We start from the raw sequence: 20,235 nt of genomic DNA, 5'->3' as shown, positions 1-20,235 counted from the left end.
AGGGGGCTTCAGGCTCTAGTGGATGCGTTATACGAGCGTTGCGAGGAGTATGGGATGAGGATTAATCACAAGAAAACTAAGGTTATGCGGTTTTGTAAAGCATCACGAGCGAGGAATGTGAGACTCAAGATAAAGGTGGGTGGTGAAAAACTTGAGCAGGCAACTATTTAGGCAGTACGTTAGAGGAAAACGGATACAGTACTAAGGACATCAGGAAGAGAATTGCATAAGCGAAGGAGGCGTTCGTGAACAGGAAGGAGCTTCTAAGAGGATCGTTATGTAAGAGTTTAAAGAAAAGGTTAGTGAAGAGTTTGATCTGGAGTGTAGCTCTCTACGGTGCGGAAACGTGGACACTGAGGAAAGAAGACGAGAGAAGATTGGAGGCATTCGAGATGTGGGTATGGAGAAGAATGGAGAGGGTGAAATGGACGGAGAGGAAAAGGAACGACGAAGTGCTGGATATGGTTGGCGAGGGGAGGCAGCTTTTAGATGAGATACGGAGGAGACAGAAGGTATGGATGGAGTTAGTGCTTAGCGGTGAGGGGGTGTTGAAAATGGTGATAGAGGGTAGAATTTTAGGGAAACGAGGGAGGGGAAGGGAAAGAATAGGATTTTTAGATAGATTGAAAGAGAGTAGGCCTTACTGTGAGTTAAAGAAGGCAGTGCTGGAAGGAAAGGGAGGCTCCCAGATCACTTCTTGCGTACTCCATGGAAACCAACCTTAATCGGTAGAATACTATAATAATAATTTACGGGTAAATCATATCTGTTCCACGGCTAATGTAAAAAAGAGCAGAAATTCACCGGTAGGTTTCAAATTGCCAATAAATTTAACTTCAAAATAATACAACGGAAAATGACATATAATAAAAAATCCAAAAACACAATTCCTATAATATTCAGAATTTCGATAACTAAGCATATGATTTCTACGCTTTATCACCCAAATGTATATGAAAATATCCCTGATCCCACAGTTTTATTGATTAATAATTAAAATATCCCTAATCCCACTCTTTTATTGATTTATACTTTTTACGCACTAAGGCGAATTAACAATTAAACAAGGGAAAATGACATATACTGAAACACCCAATAAACACAATTCCTATGCAACTTCAGAATTTCAACGACTAACTTATTGGTTTGCACGCTCTATCTACCCAATGGATGAGAAAATATCCCTGATCCCAATATTTTAATGATTTATCCTTTTTACGCATTATAGTCGAGTTAGCAATTGAAAGGGGGAAAATGATATATCATGATAGACAAAAATACACAATTCCTAAGACACTTCAGAATTTCAATGGCTTACTTATTGGTTTCTACATGATATATACCAAATGGATGAATAAATTTCCCTGATCCCACAGTGTTATAGATTTATACTTTATACTCACAATAGGGGAATTAACTACTTAAAAGGTGAAAATGGCATATTATTAAGCACAAAAAAAGCACAATTCTTATGCAACTTCAGAATTTCGATGACTAATTATGTGATTTCTACTCTATATCTACCCAATGGACGTGAAAATATTCCTGATCCCACTGTTTTATTGATTGACACTTTTAAATGAAATGAGCAGGAGCCTATGGTGATATGTTCAGCATCTTGTAAATGAAAAACCTTCATTACTTCAAATCAAAAAGTAGATATTTAATGCAAATATTCCCCTTATATCTACATGTTTGATTCCACCAATAGTGTTAGTTAACTTTCGATTTTACTGACATCGTATTCCTCATTGAATGCAATCATTTCACAATATATATTTCAATTGAATCATTATCTTTGGAAAATGTATTTCATCAGTTGTTAGTGCTCACGAATTTCATAAACATAAAGAAGTGTTTGCCATTCGTGTAAAAATAAAATGGAATATGTGTATGAAAAATTATGTAAATATTTTTTTTAGTAAAAAAAGTATTTTCGATTACGACCGGTGGGAGGGATTGTTGCAGAATTAGGTTTGAGAATCATTGTGATGGATTGAGCGGAATGTTTTCGGGGAAGGGTAAATTGGTTTCCGCTGCGCCGTTTTGGTATGCAATAACTCTTGGCAATGAAGCGTCTAAGATCTTTTATGAGTTGATAATAGCTTTTACATGTTTACCTATCATTTTGAAACGTTTTTTGTTAAGCTGGAGATAATAAAGACTTATATTGGAGAGCCACCTCAAAAGAGATAATACTTTCAATAAGTAATACGCTACTCTAAGTGATGGAGTCATTGGGGAAGACCACGTCCGAAAGCCGGGTTACAAGGGGCACGTGATATCGCAGGTGGGAACTACATTTATATCTCGCGAATGCGCGAACAAAATCGGAACAGGGACTACTAGTTTCTATCTCACGTCCATGCATTCTCGCATGCGTTCTAGCAATCCACCGCTTTAAGGCCGTTTCACACGGGGCACGGAATAGGGTAGTTTCCTTCATCTAAGAAAACGAAAGGCATTGATTGCGATTCGTTACCCACCATTAGTGTATTCATAATATACAAATTATTTGGTTTTAGAAATCCCAGTTCAGACGAATGGCAATGGTCAATTTTAACCGCATTTGAAAAAGGCTAAATTGGCGCCCAGCGATGCCACTCCACGTGACGTCACAGGGACCTAGTTTCTATACGAGTAGATAGGAGTTTTACATCGTCTGAGATTACCAATGCATGCATGAGGCACAAAGCTCAGGGAAACATGTCTTAATAATCACCTGTTAAAACTGCCTAAGGTCGGAAAGTTTCCTTCGCTTGATACCCAGTGAGAAATGGGTGGTGGAATCCACGTGGAACCCACGTGGAATCCACGTTGAGTGGTGGATATTTGGTGGTGGTGGATATTGAGTGGTTGGACCCACGTGGAATCCACGTTGATTTCAAGTGGATTTGTGGTGATTAGCATTAAATGTTAAACAGAATTTCTAATTTGTGGAACTTAACTCTCTGGTGACATTGCATCATTTATCATCCTGAAACCACGCTAGTTATGTGAAAATGTATCGCACATTCTATTTTTATATAATTCGTGGAAAGGCAGCCATGAGAGCACATGAAAAATCGTAGACACATATATAGAAGGTTTAGATATAGAGTGGTTGAGGTTTTAATGGTTTTAGGACAGCACCTACTGCTGTTTTAATTTTTCCAACAAATTTCCACGTGGGTTCCACGTTGATTCCACGACCAAAAACACGTGGTATCCACGTTACATCTCCACGTGGGTTCCACCACCCATTTCTCACTGGGTATGGTCTTAATAATAATTATTTAAGCCAAGCGCTACCTGCTAGCATCCTACATCGTATCAGCGCTCAAAGCCTTGCCCCAAGGTCACCTCACACGCCGACAGCGGAACCAGAATGACGTCACGCGGCGTTTTCCCAGCATTCATACTTAGCCGTACCGTTTTAGCGTGCTTGAAAATTTTCACTTTTCATTTAATCACGAAAAATAGATATCGTCATTTAAACATATAAAAGCGTTAGTAATAATCTTTCGATTTAGGCAATAAAAAAATAATAGGAAACCACCCTATTGCGCAGGTTAGAGCTGTATTAATTTCTAAAACGTCGTGGAATGCGCGAATGCATGCACGAAATTAGAACAGGGGCTATCTTGTCATCTCACGTTCACGCATTCTCGCATGTGTTCTAGCAATTCACCGCTTTACACGACGCAATTTTGACTTCGCCGTCGTACACACGTCAGATTATGCAAGTACGTGCTCCGTGTAAAACGGCCTTTACCTACACGACGCAATTCTGACTGCGCCTTCGAATACATGCGTCAGATTGTGCAATTTCGTCCCCCGAGTGAAACGGTCTTGAGCACCGGGATACGAGATCAATCAGATAGCGCCGACCAGCGTGCATAAAATTCTAATGCACGGAAAACAAGTTATATCTGAATGCCTGTTACCTATTGGGTTGATTTCTGAGGAAGCGCAGGAATCAACCAATAAATTTGTAAAGCTATTTCGACAGGATTACTCCAGGAAGTGCTCAAGATTCGAAACAATGCACGATGTTTTCATGAGGCTGTTGGTGCATTCGGACCCAATAATTTCTAGTGAGCGGCCACTCCCGCAGAAAAAGCTTAGATCATTGAGCAGCTATGCCTTGAACATGCTGATAAGTTCACCTCCGATTACATCCAATGACCGCGACATGGACGACTCTACATCGAGCTTGCAGTCAAGCGATTCGTCCAGCGACGAAGAATTCTAATTTATTTGTTTTATGCATTTATTGTTTCCTAATTTTTATCATTGTCATTTACGACCAATACTCTAATGTTTCTTATCTCTTTTCTTGAATTCTGGGCCCGCATATATTCACTTTGTAGAGGTGCCCTTTACCCACTCTTCTTCGTTAGCGCACAGCATGCAAATTTTGTACTGTTTTGCTATCTAAGCGCTGCTTTCGGTCTTATGCGCCGCATTTGGTTGTATATCATTTTTTTAGAATATATATTAAATTCTAGTGTTTCGTTTCTATGCGAGTTGAAAAATTGTACGCAGAAACTTCAGTACAAAACATATTTTTTGCATGAAACGTGAAAGTTTTTCGCTAAAGTGTTTGCTAAAATAATTTAGTTCATTTTGTGAAAGATTTGTTTCCAACGACGATAAGTATTGACCTGAAATTTTCAAATTTGATTCATCAAATTTTGTATTGAAAAATATTTTTTTTTCTTAAATTGTGAAAATAATTAAATCTGAAAAATAAAGCATGAAAAATTGGTGCTATATTTGATTTAAGCGGACTTTAAGACATGTGTTTGCATATTTTTGAGTTGATAGTAGAATTTTTAGACTTTTGTCCGCCTAAAGTGGGGTTTGGCCCCACTGTGCGGCGTTCTTCGGTGGTCAGGTTTGGCAGGCAACTTAGAAATGCATCATATATGCCATCAGTGACGATGAATGGCTCGTACCATTAACAGCAGAGATGTCTGAAACTCCCCCCCTCACTACCCCTCAAAAAATTCCCAATCAATTCCCTTTCGCATTTTAAAAGCGAAGAGAACTTGAAGTCACTGCGAATTCCTCTTCGGAGGCCAGAAGCATGTTAAAACGAAGCTCAACCCTGTGTCTATCCAGTGATGTACAGCAAATAAAGGGCCACACGCGGTCTCTAACTACACCGGGCGTCGATCGAAAATAATGGTAAACCAATGTACAGGGTGGAGAAAAAAATGTCACGAAATTTTAGCCCTTGCTAGCAGTTACCAAAATTACCAATGACGTTTAGCTCGAAAACGCACCATTTTTAAATTAAAAAAACTTTGAGCCAAGCGCTCCGATTTGGAGCGAGTTTTCCCTGTTTCCGGATACCTTGGATGCATGCGATCTCCGGCAAGCAAAGCCATGGTCCTGTATGGGCAATGCAATCGAAGTCATGAGTTGTCCAGAACATCTGGCAACAGGGCAAGCTCTCGAACAATCGGAGCACTTGACTCAAAGTTTCTGTACTTAAAAAGTGGTACGTTTTCGACCTAAACATCACCAGTAATTTTGGTTCCTACCGGCCTCGGCTATTGAGGGTAAAAATTTAGTAACATAATTTTTCTCCTCCCTGAATAGTAAGTGCACGTATGCTCTGTATCTATTTTGAGTACTCGTTCCACTTTGAAATTCGCAATGCGATCACAACCCAGACAGCACAGAATCCTCCGTATCTAATTCGTATGCAGATAGTATCCATTGACGAAAATCGAAGGAGCGGTAGTCAATGGATACTATCTGCATGCGAATTAGATACGGAGGATTCTGTGCTGTCTGGAAATGAGAATGTAAAGAAGATTCAACGCATAAGTCCGACTTCTATATTTAGGGAAAAAGTTACTTCACAAAGTCAACAAAAACTCTGGAAAAAACATTTTGTTAATTTGAAATTTTCGTATTCATTTTATGCTCGTACGATTTATCAATGGTATTGATCTCAAGTTGATGCAATGATTAGTTCCGATTTAAGAAGGCCGTAAACTCCACGATTGCGCAGATGTGCCGAAGAACAGGAATTTTCCTTTTTCAGTTCATAAACATGCTTTCAGAAAACTACAAAAGCGTTTTCACTGTCATCATTCAACGCAGAATAAAACAAACTTTATTCTGATGTAAATGACGTAGTAAGCGGTCCATCCGATATTTCACTACAGTGTTTCCTAACTCGAGAATCTATACTTTAGAAATAAACAGTATAGATATTCCTTCCCGATAGAGAACTCGGCTCTTCCACCAAGAGTGTGATTGTTCCATTTTCAGCTGGGAACTCCACTTCTACGCTGATTTAGACCTGTGTCTATCTGTCCTGTGCATACTTCCTCCACCCACTGATTTCACTCTCACACAGAGTAAACAAGAGACACCTCAAGGTGGCTGCGCTGTAACCAAAAGCCGAGGCCAACATTGACTGCACCCCTTGGTTCACTTCGGCATTATGATGGGAAACGTCAAAAAGGAGAATACTCTTACCCTAGAAACACCAAAAGGGTTATATCTGTAGATATATTTTTAAGATTTCAAAATACATCGGTACACAGATTGACAAATCTGTATATTATACATATTTTGAACATGTCTGATGATCCATAGTCCTTGATGTCATGGGCGCAGCCAAAAATTAAGGCTAGGGGGGGTTTTAGGCGCAACTAATACTTTGGGGTGTTGGGGTATTGCATACCCGCCGGGGTAAGTGGGAGTTGCGGGGGTCCTCCTCCAGAAAATTTTTAAGATTAATGGTTACAAATGGCGAGTTTTAAGGCTTTCTGAGGGATATTTGATTAATCCTAAGACTTTTATATAAGTAATACTAATCCATTAAGTAAAATGGATTAAATTTAAAAATTTCTCTGAGCTCTGGGGGGAGGGTTTTAACCCCCTAAACCCCCCTCGCTGCACCACTACTTGATGTATACGGCGATCTTTAAAATATACAAAAAAATATCCATACGGCGTAACCAGGGATCATCAGACACGTAAAAGATATGTATAATATGCAGATTTACGACGAGTTATATGTACATATTTAATCTATATAAAATCCATATTATGGCAGCAGATATAATATGTATAATATCTAGATATTATCTGTGTGGTAGAGGACATTTGCATGTATTTTATACAGATATAATATGTATACCTACAGTGTATACTATGATACGTATTTAATCTAGATATATTCCTTTCCGTGCTACTAGGGTAATAAGATTGTAACAGCCTCAACAGTTATACTTGCCACACTGACTGAAGTTCAAAACTTATATTGTCACTGATGAAGGTAAAAAAACATTTCAAATCAGATGCCTTCAATTGATAATAAAAACTATGTATCAATTTTAAGAGATATGTTATGATGTGGGGATCAGGTTGGTACAGTGGCTTCCCTCCATATAGGTCCAGTCCAAATCCCAGCAGTGGTGGATATTTTTCAGGGGCTGCCTGATCCCTGCTTGGTTGCTTTGTGGAGGCCACTGCAAGCACATCAGATGGGATACTAAGCAGTGGCATCCTTTGGCATCTTCTGTTAAGAGCAGGCTAAAGCTGGCGCTGGGTTTCTCTCCACCCTCCCCTACCAACCTTTCCGTCATGGCTCAGATGACCTTAGCTGTCTGTCACCACCTCCAAATATCATACCGAAATGTTGTAATGTCATCCACAGGTGCAAGCAAGAGATGGATGCGATGTCCAAACATACCGGCGAGGGTTATCCTCGGCATTGTCTCCTTTTTTGGCTTCTTCACCAACCAAATGTTGCGGGTCAACATCAACATTGCCATTGTCGCCATGGTCAACACCACAAGCCACAGTACCCAAACGCCCAAGAACCTCACCACGACTGCCTTGTTGCAGGGGTCGGTATCGGAGTCATTTGACATGCTGCAGGGAACATGCATCTCACTTCTTAATTCAAAATCAAACGGCCACGCAAGAACCAACGGCTTCCATGAATTCAACTCCACTGGAAACAATGAGGTATTGAATGAGTTCCTACCTATGACAGCCACTAATCAATAGAGGCCATTCATAGCTTTTTCATGAAATTAATTCAATTTTTATATTTGATTTGATCAATATTAAATTTGACTTGGATACGAAAATATTTTCCACTTCTGTCAAAGTGTAAGTAAATGATTGCCCCTTTGAGCAGTGCAAACTCGACACTTGCGGAAATTCCTGGCAGCCTTATTGTCCCAATAGAGCAAAATCCGCAAGAAGGCAGAGACATGTCATTTGAACTTATCTATTACAAAGCCTGTTCAGCCGAATTACCACAAAATAGTTTCCCTCAAGGGTGGATAAAGGTGGGAGGGGGGGCAGCCACCCCCCACCCCTAATTTCTGGAAAAATTGAAAAATGGCAATTTGTAAGGTGGCTCTCATGATAGTTTTTATTTCACTTTATTGAAGAACAATCTTAAAAAATAATTGTTGAATATCTAATAGCCACTACTCAACACATGCCTGACCAAAGACATTATCGCTGAGAGGTATTGCATACCACCAAGGTGCATTGGAAAGTAATGAACCAGCACCCCTTAAAAATATGACCTTAATCCACCCCTGAGCGGTACTGTGCCACCACCGGTTCTAGATTCACAGTAACTGACCTCAACCAATCCATTTGTTTGGAAATGCCAAACTCATTTCTGGGAAGGGGAGATAGAAGTAGAAAACAAGGCAAAATGTGCTCAAAGGGTTATTAGCAAATGCTCTTTGTTGCGCAAGGGGTGAGATTGTCCTCGATAATTATTGCACTTGCTGACACATTTTCTCTTCCATCTATTATCTGCATCATCATATGAATGTGAAATTGCCAGGAAGCCACTGATGGACTAGAGGTGTTCTCGTGGGATAGCATAGAGCAAGGAATGGTTCTTGGTGCGTTTTACTGGACATACGTTGTGAGTTTGGTGCCTGGTGCGATGCTGGCCAATGTGATTGGGCCTAAACTAGTGTTTGGTGGGGCCAACCTTCTCACGGCACTTTTGGCACTCCTGACACCCCTAGCTGCCAGGACTGGCTTCGTCTTTCTTTTGCTCATCCGAATTCTGCAAGGATTTGCCTCAGTAAGTACTTACATTCACAGCATTATCAAAAACTATCAGCTATACATAGGACATTGATAGGGCTCCTTTATCTATGCACTATTTTATCAATTTTAGTCATCTTGGACTTCATTACCAATTTTTCAAGATTGTAGATGGTGTTTGGACCTTACCACCTCATTCAAAAATGGCAATAGATTATGAAATTGCAGAAATTCACATTTGCAAAAGTCTAGGAGCCCTAGCCAATGAGAATTGTGATATTTAAGGTTGTTTCAAACATGATTACACTCTTGTGTACCTTCACAGAACCAAATTAATTAGTGTAGCCTAGTCTGCTTGAACCAGATCCACAGAGTTGAATGAACTTACAAAGTTGAATGAACATATAAGTAGCGTAGAAAAGAAAAGCAGAGATGGATATAGCTATATGCCTCTACTCTATATCTAGCAATGAATAATTTAAATGTGAATCATCAAATAAAAAATGACACCCCTTAACATAGCCAAAGCTATGAGCGTCCATTTATTTCATTTAGCCCCCTCATAAGTAATCCTATTTTTCTGTCAAGACAAGAGGTTAAACATAGTCATTTCTAAAATAGCCTTAAGACTAAATAAAAAGTTAAAGATATCATTCTACACTGAAACGTTTCCATGCTTAGAGAAAGCTAGTTGCTTAGGGATTTTTACACTGAATAAATAAAAATACCCTTTGCTTATTTGTTTCCTCAAATTGCTAACAGGGTGTCATCTGGCCCACAATGAACACCATGGCAAGCCGTTGGATACCCCCACATGAAAGGAGCAAGTTCATCTCAACATACTTGGGTAAGCACACACACTAAATGAAGTACATATGTGCAATAAATAATCAAAGCATGGCCATGCAATAATGCCATACGTATAATAAGGTACTCTCAATACAAGAGCATTATACCATTCCCTCCCAGAGTAGGGATTTTATCAAAAGAATACATTACTAGCACATATTAGGAAGATATATGTTTAAGAAAAACAAAAATTCATCCAGAGGGTTTTCAATTTGCTTTTTTGATTACTGTGGGTTGATTACGGAATAATAGAGGAAGATCAATTCCAACTCTGCTGATTAATGAGACTTTGTTTATCCACTAATATCCTCTAATTCCACTTTGAGCAAGTTAGCGATATCTATTGCATCCTTAAACTAATGGCTCACATAATCTAACACTTGATCATTCAGGCAGTTCTGTGGGATCAGCAGTAGCCTATCCCCTGTGTGGGGCTCTCATTGACCACTACGGCTGGCCATCGGCCTTCTACGTGCCAGGGGTCATGACTTGTGCCTGGTTTGTGTTCTGGTGGTTCCTGGCATTCGACACACCCAACATCCATCCACGCATATCAAGGAGTGAGCAAGTCTACATTGAAACTGCCGTCTCACCATCACTAAACAAGGAAAAGGTATTACCACGTTAACATAATTTCATTTTGCCCAATCGACTGCCAATCCTGACCACACAATCTATTTTCGTCCCAATGAGAGAGAGCTCTAAAGATAAATTTTCAAGGACTGAAAATTGATGGCGCGACCTATCTATCATTTTCTAAATCCTCCTCCATCAATGCCTCCCTCCCTTTTCCCACTATCTCTTCAATGCTTACAATTCTCATTCAATTGAAATGTGACATTACAATCACACTTTGAAGCCGAGTGCTCAGATTGGCTGAAATGTGTCTCCGAGTGCAATATTTGCCTGCCGATTCTTATTTCTAATCTAAAGTTCGTTCTCACTTTTCATCATTTGTTTATTTTGATTACGTACGCCATCTGCTGTGGAGTGGTTCTAAGATTCAGGAGGATGTGGAAGCATATTAAAGTTGAGTACTGGTTATAGCAAGATCACATTTTAATGAGTGCTTGGCAATATACTTTCAAAAAGTCCCTTTCATAGGTGTAGAGTCTTTACAAGAGATCCACAAAATACAACCCAGCGTAGCTTTATGGAGAGATAAGACATCGGCTGCACACCAGGCAGTCTGGTAGTGAGGCCCACAAGTGGAAACCGCCAAAATGACACCACCAATCAGTGGCGTAGCAAGGGGGGGTTTTAGGGGATAACCCCCCCCCCCCCCCAGAGCTCAGAGAAATTTTTTAATTTAATCCATTTTACGTAATTGGATTAATATTTCTTATATAATAGGGTAAGGATTAATAAAATATCCCTCAGAAAGCCATAAAACTAACCATTTTGAAACATTTATCTTAAAAGTTTTAAGGGGGAGGGCCTGTTGCACCTCCTGCTTACCCTGGCGAGTAGTCCATACCCCCTAACTCTCCAGTATTAGTTGTGCCTTAAACCCCCCCTGGCCTTAATTCCTAGCTGCGCCCCTGCCACCAATCAACTCTGCACAATTTTTGTCTTTCTGCTGTGCCTCTGGAGTTTCTCCCTGAATCTTACAATCTTATTTCCCTAACCTCCAGAATTTTATTTCTCAAATTTCCGCAGCAAACCCTGGAGCAGAACAAGGGAAATCTTGCATATAAAAATATCTTATATAGATTTAAGTGCTCAGATCTAAGAATTTGTGGCGGCTACATTGTGCATGATTGAGTGATCATGATTTAGTTGCCTTCATGAGAACTCTTATGTTTTTGGTCTCCAAGTGTCCTCGATAGCGAGAAGCCACAATAGCACTGCATGTTCAAAAAACCATTACGACCGAATGTCATGCAAACTTTGTGCTCTGCATCTCTTTGACTTGGTGTACATATAGAAAATGGTTTCTTCCACAGCATAGCAATTTGATAGCAATAATAATAATAATAATAATTTCACCTGTTTGATTATGCATTTCAGTGAACATAGGCTTGTTACAGAGGAACTTGCTTCAGTGTGATTAAGAATTACTGAAGATTTATAGCAAAACGTAAGAATGTTAGAAATTAAACATTTTCATGAAACAAAACAAAATACATAATATTCTGATGTCATACTTAATGCTTAAAAACTTGAAGTTCTATTGCAGTACATGGTGTTTAAATTTAATTTTGATTTGTAAGGGAAAGGGTAAACTATATAATATATAATATTGTGCAGCAAAATAGGTGTTTCAATTCTTCAAATTTTCTCAAAGAAGTAAATATTTCTAATAATTTCTGGTCATGGTTATATAATTTAACTCCTTTATGACATGGATCACTGATCTGGTTCCATAATTATGGTACTCCTCATTTTTATCAAAAGAGAGTACATATGTTCCTCATGATAAATATGTATGTACCAATAAGTTAAGGATGTATAGAGATGATAATGTTAAAATTTGAAGATTTTTAAAGTGAATTTAGCATGATTCATTACATGGAAAATTTAACTTCTGTTACTTTATTAATTTCACATTAATATCTTAGGGATCATAAAAATCTCCGAGCTACTATTGAGCCATAAAAAATATCACATAAAATTAGGGATTCACACCAAGAGGATTTTTGCTTTGGAAGTTTCCACAGGCTTCATCCGAGAGAGACGGGTCTATGACATAAAAAATTGCCAGGTACTCTACTGATAGGAGGTGGCATCAACTAGGCCAGGAAAAATTACTGTGGTTCATTATACCTTGTGTGTGGTGGCAAATGTGTTCCACCTTTCAAAAGCAAAATACACAAGATGAAAAGGCCTGCATTGATTTATCTCCACTGTCTACCACAGATGCCGACACCATGGAAGAAAATGTTTCAGTCTGTTCCATTCTGGGCTCTTGTTGTTGCAAACCTGGGATCTCTGTGGGGATTCATGACAATACTCTCCTACGGACCAACTTATCTGAATAACATACACGGTTTCAGCATGAAAGAGGTAAGTTTGCATAATCAAATTAATCTAACAAAAATTCTCAATTACAGGACTTAATTATTCACTAATTTAAGTGACTAGGTTTAACAGACAAATTTAATAGAACCCATGTGAGTTTTATGCGTCTGAGTTATAAAACAGTAGAAACAAGTAATTATGTAACCAACAGCTTGAAAATCTAAATACAGCCATTTTTCACCAGCCATAAAATAGGAATGCCATGAAATGCAATGGGCCAATTCTGTTTTATTGATTGTGAAAGTGTTTGAAAAATATAAAGACGCATATTTGTCCATTTTTTGATGCTGCACCTGCTTCTCAAGCCATCCAGCATAAAAATTCCACAGAATTAATTCTTTTGCAAGTGAGTTAATGATTTCACGAACTGATCCCTACTATTTTTTGCAAGATTCTGTCACCTGAGTTTGAAGACTAATATTGCAAAGACCCCTTATTTGACTTTAAAACAACAAAAAATCATCTTGAGGCTCTTCTAATTTTGCATTGACTGACGACTTGGAGAGAACTTTTATTCCAATAAGTATTTCATTATGAACTCAGATACTGAATTTTTACATATTTTTCTGGTTGCCACATGGATGCATCATGTATACAGATCAGCAGCAACAAGGAAGATTGAGATATCAAAATTTACTCCACTTATGCTCTAGCTGAAGGCCTATATACTAATCATATGAAGTTTCATCATATCATGCTCCTTGGTGTATTATTAATTGATGCTAATGTAAATGGTCACTATTTTCTGATCCAATCACCCCAAAAAAAATAACTGTTTGGACCGTCCTCTGGCCCTGAAGTTCATTATATACATCAGCTAATGCTATATTTATGGAAGCTCCAAGTAAGTCAATACATATCATCTGATGATTATTTTGGGTTACGAGTACTCTGAACTGCCATGAGCTGGCTGCCGAGTGCAAGGTTTGAGTAATCAAGACATTTGTCCGAGTGGCATGTGAGGAACAGTCCACCTCAAGAATTGATGTAAGGAAGGAAAACCACTTCACTTGTTGTAATACTCAATAATGAATGGTAAACAGACTGGTGTGCTTATGAAAATCATTTGATCCAGATGTGTATTTTTCACCATTTCTTACCAAATTCTCGCATGAAACCTTGGTAATTATGTACTCATATTAAGAGCAAAGAGTAATTTCTGAGAAGCCATCCAAGGAATCTCCATACTTCTTAAGGAAAATAACCACCCTTGAAAGCTTTACTTTTATCGGGACTATATTCAACTACTGCAATTGTGAAAGTGATAAACCGCAATCTACTGATGGACTCTTCAGTGAAGTTGCCACTTCTTTAGCAACAGTGTTTTTCCTGTGTCATTGTTAGGGCTGCTACCCACATTCCATTTGTGTTTCCACCACGTAGATGTAAATTTCCACTGATGTGCACTCTGAAAAAGATCCTTGATACTACTTTTTTCGAATCCTACAAGCTCATGCATGGCGACAGCTCAATTGGTTTTGCCCACCTGCAATGGAAGCCAAGCGTGATTGGGCAACAGTGTAAGCCCTCCCTTGTTCTTTTCGACCGGCTCCTGGCAGTTCAGGAGGCTCACAACTCGAAATGATTGTTGAATGATATCAAACCACTCACACCTTCTGTAAATATACCATTAGTGGAAGTACAACGATGAACTCTAGAGCCAGATGGCAGTCCAAACAGCGATTTTGTCGGGCAATTGGATCAGAAAGTAACCATTTACGTTTGCATCAATTATTAGCATACTAAGGAGCATAATAGCATGATGCCTCATATGAATTTATTGAAAGCCTTCAGCGGTAACATAGACAAAGACAATTTTAATAACTCGTTCTCCTTTGTCGCTCCTAAGTAGTAAATGCAATACATCTGCGATGCAATCAGAAAAATGTGCTGGAATTTCGCATCTGATAGTCGCAGTATGTTTTCTACTCCTTGGTCTCGTCATGGGCCTAATGTGGTTCACAGTTGTTTACACTCTTGCTTGTGAATTATTCCCTCAGTAAAAACATCTTCCTGATCGCGTACATTAATGACTGCTCTAATGACATAAACAATTCACAAAAAGTGGATGGCACTTTTGGGTTTTTTTATATTTCAAACTTGTGGGAAAATGGCTGAATGAGAACGACTTTTTTGGCCTTAACTTATCGTTCCCTTCCACTGAATTGCTATCTCGCGTTGGCTGATCATGTGAAGAACCTCATTTTAATCCCATACACAAATGGTTTTAGCCACCCTGCGAGTTATGCGACCCACGATACGATTCCGTACGCGCGGGTTGCATGACACCAAAGGATACAAACCTCTTCGCCAATGCCTTCGCGTATTATAGGCTTGCAATTGCCATATTAAACGCCACAGTAATTAACGTGATTCAATAAATTTGATGAGAATATTAAGCGAAAAGTCTGAACTTTAACATTAAATGTAACAAAATAATTGTATACCTACATGAAAGAGACTATATCTTTAATTCAATACTCTTTCCTTTCATTGCAAGAATGGAATCTTCTCAGGACTACCAAACATCATGAGATTTATTGTCAGCATAATATATTCATCAATAACTGACCACATGATAAGAATGAAAACATTTTCTGTCACTGTTATCCGGAAAGTATCTACATGCGTTGGTAAGTATTACACTTCCAAATTTTGTCTTTCATTGTCTGTCATTATTATTTTGAAAATTTGGAACATTTTTCACTAAAAGCCAAAACATTATAAACAAGGAGGAAGCTCAAAATAAAATAGAGCCAATGTGGTCCATATAAAAAATCAAAACAACTTAAAACATTGCTTTGAAATGGACTAACCATAGTACAAGATAATGCAGGAATGAACTCCATTTTTTATTGAGATGTTTTCACAAACTGATTTCTATCAATTGAGGAACTGGATTGCATTACAGGTTAAATCAGGTAATGATGTTTATTCCTGGCATTTGAGTATTTCCCAGGGGAGAAATAGACTCTTCTACAATTTACATATGTACTCCATCACTCTCTACTGAAGTAGCATTGACTACTTGAAAATAGTGTGCTTGAAATAAAATTGCAGAAATTAATGCAAGAAAAACAATATGTATTATCAATGGGCAAACGGAGAATAATATATTATTATGTGATAGTGCAATAGGGAACACCATTGCTTAAGATTGAAGATAACTAAGGGACATCCCAACCAGATGTGCCACAGACTGACAAGTAATTCATAGATGAATTATTATCAACTAGAGTGTTCATAGGCAGGTCAAAGATTGCCCATCCCTCCATCCTCTAGAATTCTATTTTTGACTCCAATCGGTGACATGCCAATACCTCTGCTCTGTTGCACCATAATATGAGTCATCAATAGTTCCCCAATAGGTCTCAAAAAAATAAATGTGAAGAAACCAACCCATCCCTCGGCGATTCAAATTGTAAACTTGTAATCAGACCTGAGAGCCAAATGTAGAATTTGAAAATGATGGTATCCACAGGTAATTTTTGCAGCATGTTACATGCTTCCTTATATGTTCTCAAAGGGACTTGCATTGGCCACTGATGGATATAAATACAGTTGCAATTGTTTTGAAGTGCAAACTCAGATTGAATAATGAGTAATATGCATTAATTGATATGGAGGAACTGCTAAATTAAATTAGTAGAAGTAGAAACACAATGATTGGCTACCTTCTGCTCAGTCTGAGTGGATGACAACCTTAATGGAAGGAGAGATAGAAAGTAGTGCCGGATGGATTAGACCAAGAAAATAATACCTGTAAGAGATCCTGCTAGTATGAAGAAGATACGATGACAGAGAACGGAAAAAAGAAATTCGGATGCCCACCAACCTTAGGGTAGAGGAGAAAAAGAAGAAGAGATGCTTCAATGACAAAGTAAATTTTGGGAGTTCCATGATAACATTTCGAGCTGACTCAAGAGTTGGTGTCATGTCTACTTGCCTTCTTGTAATTCATGCTTTTCAGTATACCATCAGACAATGCTACTATTCAAATCCCAATGAATGACTCCCTTGTTCTACTACTATCTTACCGATGCTATACAAGCCTAGTTGTAAGAAAAGTACTGACACTGCAATTAGAAGTTGATTTTTCCATGGTGAACAGCAAATTCATAAATGATATCTTAGTTTTACATAACCTCCGATCTCGGTGCTACTTGTATATTATTTGTATTACTTTCAAGTACATCAAGATAAAAATTCCCCATCCAGTTTTTAGGAGATAATGAAGGTCACCACATTAATAACTTCCCAGTATCTCTCCCCTCAGATTTAGACTGCAGTGGGACCCACCGGTAGGATATACGTATACTCCACTCTGCGCTAAGCGACCCACTGCAGGGTCACCGATAGACTCATTTTCTATCCACTGCCTATAGGCAGTACTGCGCTCGGGGGCCTTCTGCCAATGGGAGAGGGTAGAGGTGAAGTGGAGGAACATGGGGTAGCCACTATTTGGGCCCACTTCAGTTAGGAATATGATAGGGGACCTAAAGCTAATTTTCAGGCTTTCGTAACCTGAGCATTGGACTGAGGTCAGTGTCAGTCAGAGCTCCACCAAGGTGGTGCCAGCCCCATTTTTTTCAACCTTAACGGTGAAACTGCATTCTGAAGTGATGTCATTATTATGTAACACACGTAATACATATGTTTCACACAAAATTGCATGCTGACGGGTCATTAGAGGTGGTCAGCTTAAGGTTGGAAGGCGATATTTGGTGGAACTTGTTGACAGGAAACATAATGAACATACAAAAGTGTATCTTCATTATGTTTCCCATTAGAGGTGGGTCAAGTAAGTAATTGTCAGCACGTTGTGCATGGCACCATTTGGTCTACCAAGAGTGTGACCCAACTGTGGGTAAAGTTTCACTTTCGGCTGCACCTAATTAGCTACCATATATAGCATAGACACACCAAGTTTTAAATCTCTGACTACTAATTTCATAAAAAGGCGGCAGATGAAAAATGAAGAAAAATATTATGCCTGCCATTGGGCAGCACAGAAGTCTGGTGTGATCCATCAGTGAGTCACACTGCAGCTAATGTGTTAGCACCATTTATCATTCCATAGAATGATGAAATATGATCCCAATGCACAACATATTTACAGTGGAACTGTTGCCTGGTCTTCTGTTCCTGTTCATGACCAACATCGGTTGCAACGCTGCAGCTGAAGTGGCTCTCCTGACGCTAGCAGCAGGCTTCAATGGAGCTACATCGTCTGGGCCGCTGGCTAACAGCATGGATCTAGCCCCAAATTTTGCAGGTAATAACACATTCGCTTACATCTCATTCAATACCTGACATAATCAAAAGCCTCTTCTTAATTCTTTAGAATTGCTTCTCTCAAGTCCTGGGCATTGGCATATTTCTCTCTTTGGGAATGACATAATGTTTAAAATGTGCTTAGTTTCATAATTTAATTACCTGCATAAAAACTGTATTAAAATAATTACATAATACTTTAGAACTGAATGTTGACTGTAGCCAACATCATGTTTCCCAATTATGTAAAAGCTTGAATGTCAGATTTATCCTAAGGTATTACGAAAATAACTATAAATATGAAATTGATTGTTTGAGGCGTAACTTGGTGAAAGCGATTCATAGCACAAAATTCTTCTTTTTTAATTTAATTATAAATATGAACTTCTAAGGCTAGTGAAAGTAAGCAAAAGATGTCACTTAATTAGCTGCAGTCACACAACTGGTTTTTCCATTTTGATTTTTAAGTCATATTACAATTCTATAATTCTAGTTCTAGTATATATGGTGCCTGCTTCAGCTAACGTTACTACACGTTACTGATGCTTGTAATTAACATAAAATTTATATTAATGTTATTCTTTTGCTATAATTATTGATGTTATTTGTATAGTATAGCAGTATTGTCTTTTTAATGCAATAAATATTGGGGGGAGGGTCAAATATAAAAATTGGGGGGGTCTGGACCTCCCCCTGGCTAGGCCAGTGGGCAGTATACTCAATAACCCTCAAAAGAGATGAAAATTCACATTCAATTGGAGAAGAAAAACAATATTGGCGTGAAAAATATAATAGCTGAAACATTTTACAATACCAATTCATTGCTAGCCCATAGACACAACCCTCACTGGAGGAATTTTTCCTAGCAAGGGTAAGCATTGCAGGAATTCACCATGATGCCCCTTTCTGATTTTGACGAGGACCTTGCGACCATGGGGAGGGGCTTACGTTTGCCTTGCTAGGATGATGCCGCTTACCTAATGGTGCAAGGTCTATAGGGAAAGCGGGTGGGAGAGAGGGTCTTGGGATTCAAACCCCCAAAATGTTTGGGAGATAAAGTGATTATTGTAGCCGCTCCTAATAAACACTCTAAAATATACACCCTCCACCAATGATCCTCCCATGAAAATTTTTTTTGACTACGCTTAATTTTTATTGGCCTTAGTTTCCACAAAAAAATGTAACCCAAGTCAGCACCAAGCTGTGTAAAAAGAATATAATGGTAATAGGGCAAAAGTCCAATAGAAAAATGTGGAAGTATTGTGCCTTGCAGTAATATGTATCGAACAATCCAAAGTGGTAGTGTTGCACATAGTGTCTCCGTGCATTCTCTATTCGTGCCTCTAGTGCATCAGAAATGTTCCAGTCATTGAAAAGACTGATAGTGAAGCCTTTAGATATTGGTCAAGGAATGGTGGCATCCGTGTTGTGGAAAATGCATTTGTGTGGACACATGCAAGTGCAGATGGAGCTGTAAACACATATGAAGGGAGGTAATGCAGACAAGTGACACAAGTTTGAAAGTTTTCATTTGATAATTTCATGAAATGAAAAAATTAAGAGACCTTACAATTTGAACGAACCTCATTCTTAAAAATAAACTAAAAATCCATAAATGAAATTAGATGTACAGAACAAATAGCAATTCACAGAATTTTCCCTCTAAATATGTAGTTAGTTTAAGTAATGGTATGTAATGATATCACTGAGCAATATAGGAAGAATGACCATAATATTTTTCTTGGAAACAGGCTTGATCCTTGCAATGATCAGTGTGGTGTCAATGTCAACTGGATTCTTGATTCCATCCATTACTGGAGCCATTATCAACAACAATGTGAGTCTAAAAATATTTTGGATTTAAACAAACAATTATAAAACCATATTAATAATATCAAATAAAGTAATACATATATATACATTTACCAACATCCATTAACAGTTTTTAAGCATGACATTTCATTCATATTGTACATACACTCATCCCCATTGGTTGAAGCTGAAGGGGAAAATATGCCATAATTTTGAAAAGCTGATAACATTTGTAAATTTCTT

At 38.4% G+C, this 20,235-nt stretch overlaps 1 protein-coding gene across 1 annotated transcript in view; it reads left to right on the top strand.

The window, feature by feature from the left end:
- LOC124156538 (sialin-like) overlaps positions 1-20,235 on the top strand; it is a 102,196-nt gene that overhangs the window by 80,987 nt on the left and 974 nt on the right. The window contains exons 3-10 of the mRNA XM_046531137.1: positions 7,667-7,980; positions 8,825-9,073; positions 9,799-9,883; positions 10,278-10,498; positions 12,745-12,891; positions 15,407-15,539; positions 18,026-18,181; positions 19,932-20,017. Coding sequence (XP_046387093.1) covers positions 7,667-7,980; positions 8,825-9,073; positions 9,799-9,883; positions 10,278-10,498; positions 12,745-12,891; positions 15,407-15,539; positions 18,026-18,181; positions 19,932-20,017 — 1,391 coding nt within the window. The remainder of the gene's footprint in view (positions 1-7,666; positions 7,981-8,824; positions 9,074-9,798; positions 9,884-10,277; positions 10,499-12,744; positions 12,892-15,406; positions 15,540-18,025; positions 18,182-19,931; positions 20,018-20,235) is intronic.

Source organism: Ischnura elegans, chromosome 3, assembly GCF_921293095.1.
Source record: "Ischnura elegans chromosome 3, ioIscEleg1.1, whole genome shotgun sequence".
Taxonomy (NCBI): domain Eukaryota; kingdom Metazoa; phylum Arthropoda; class Insecta; order Odonata; family Coenagrionidae; genus Ischnura; species Ischnura elegans.
The sequence above is the reverse complement of the archived record's forward strand: the minus strand, read 5'-3'. Positions and strand labels throughout refer to the sequence as shown.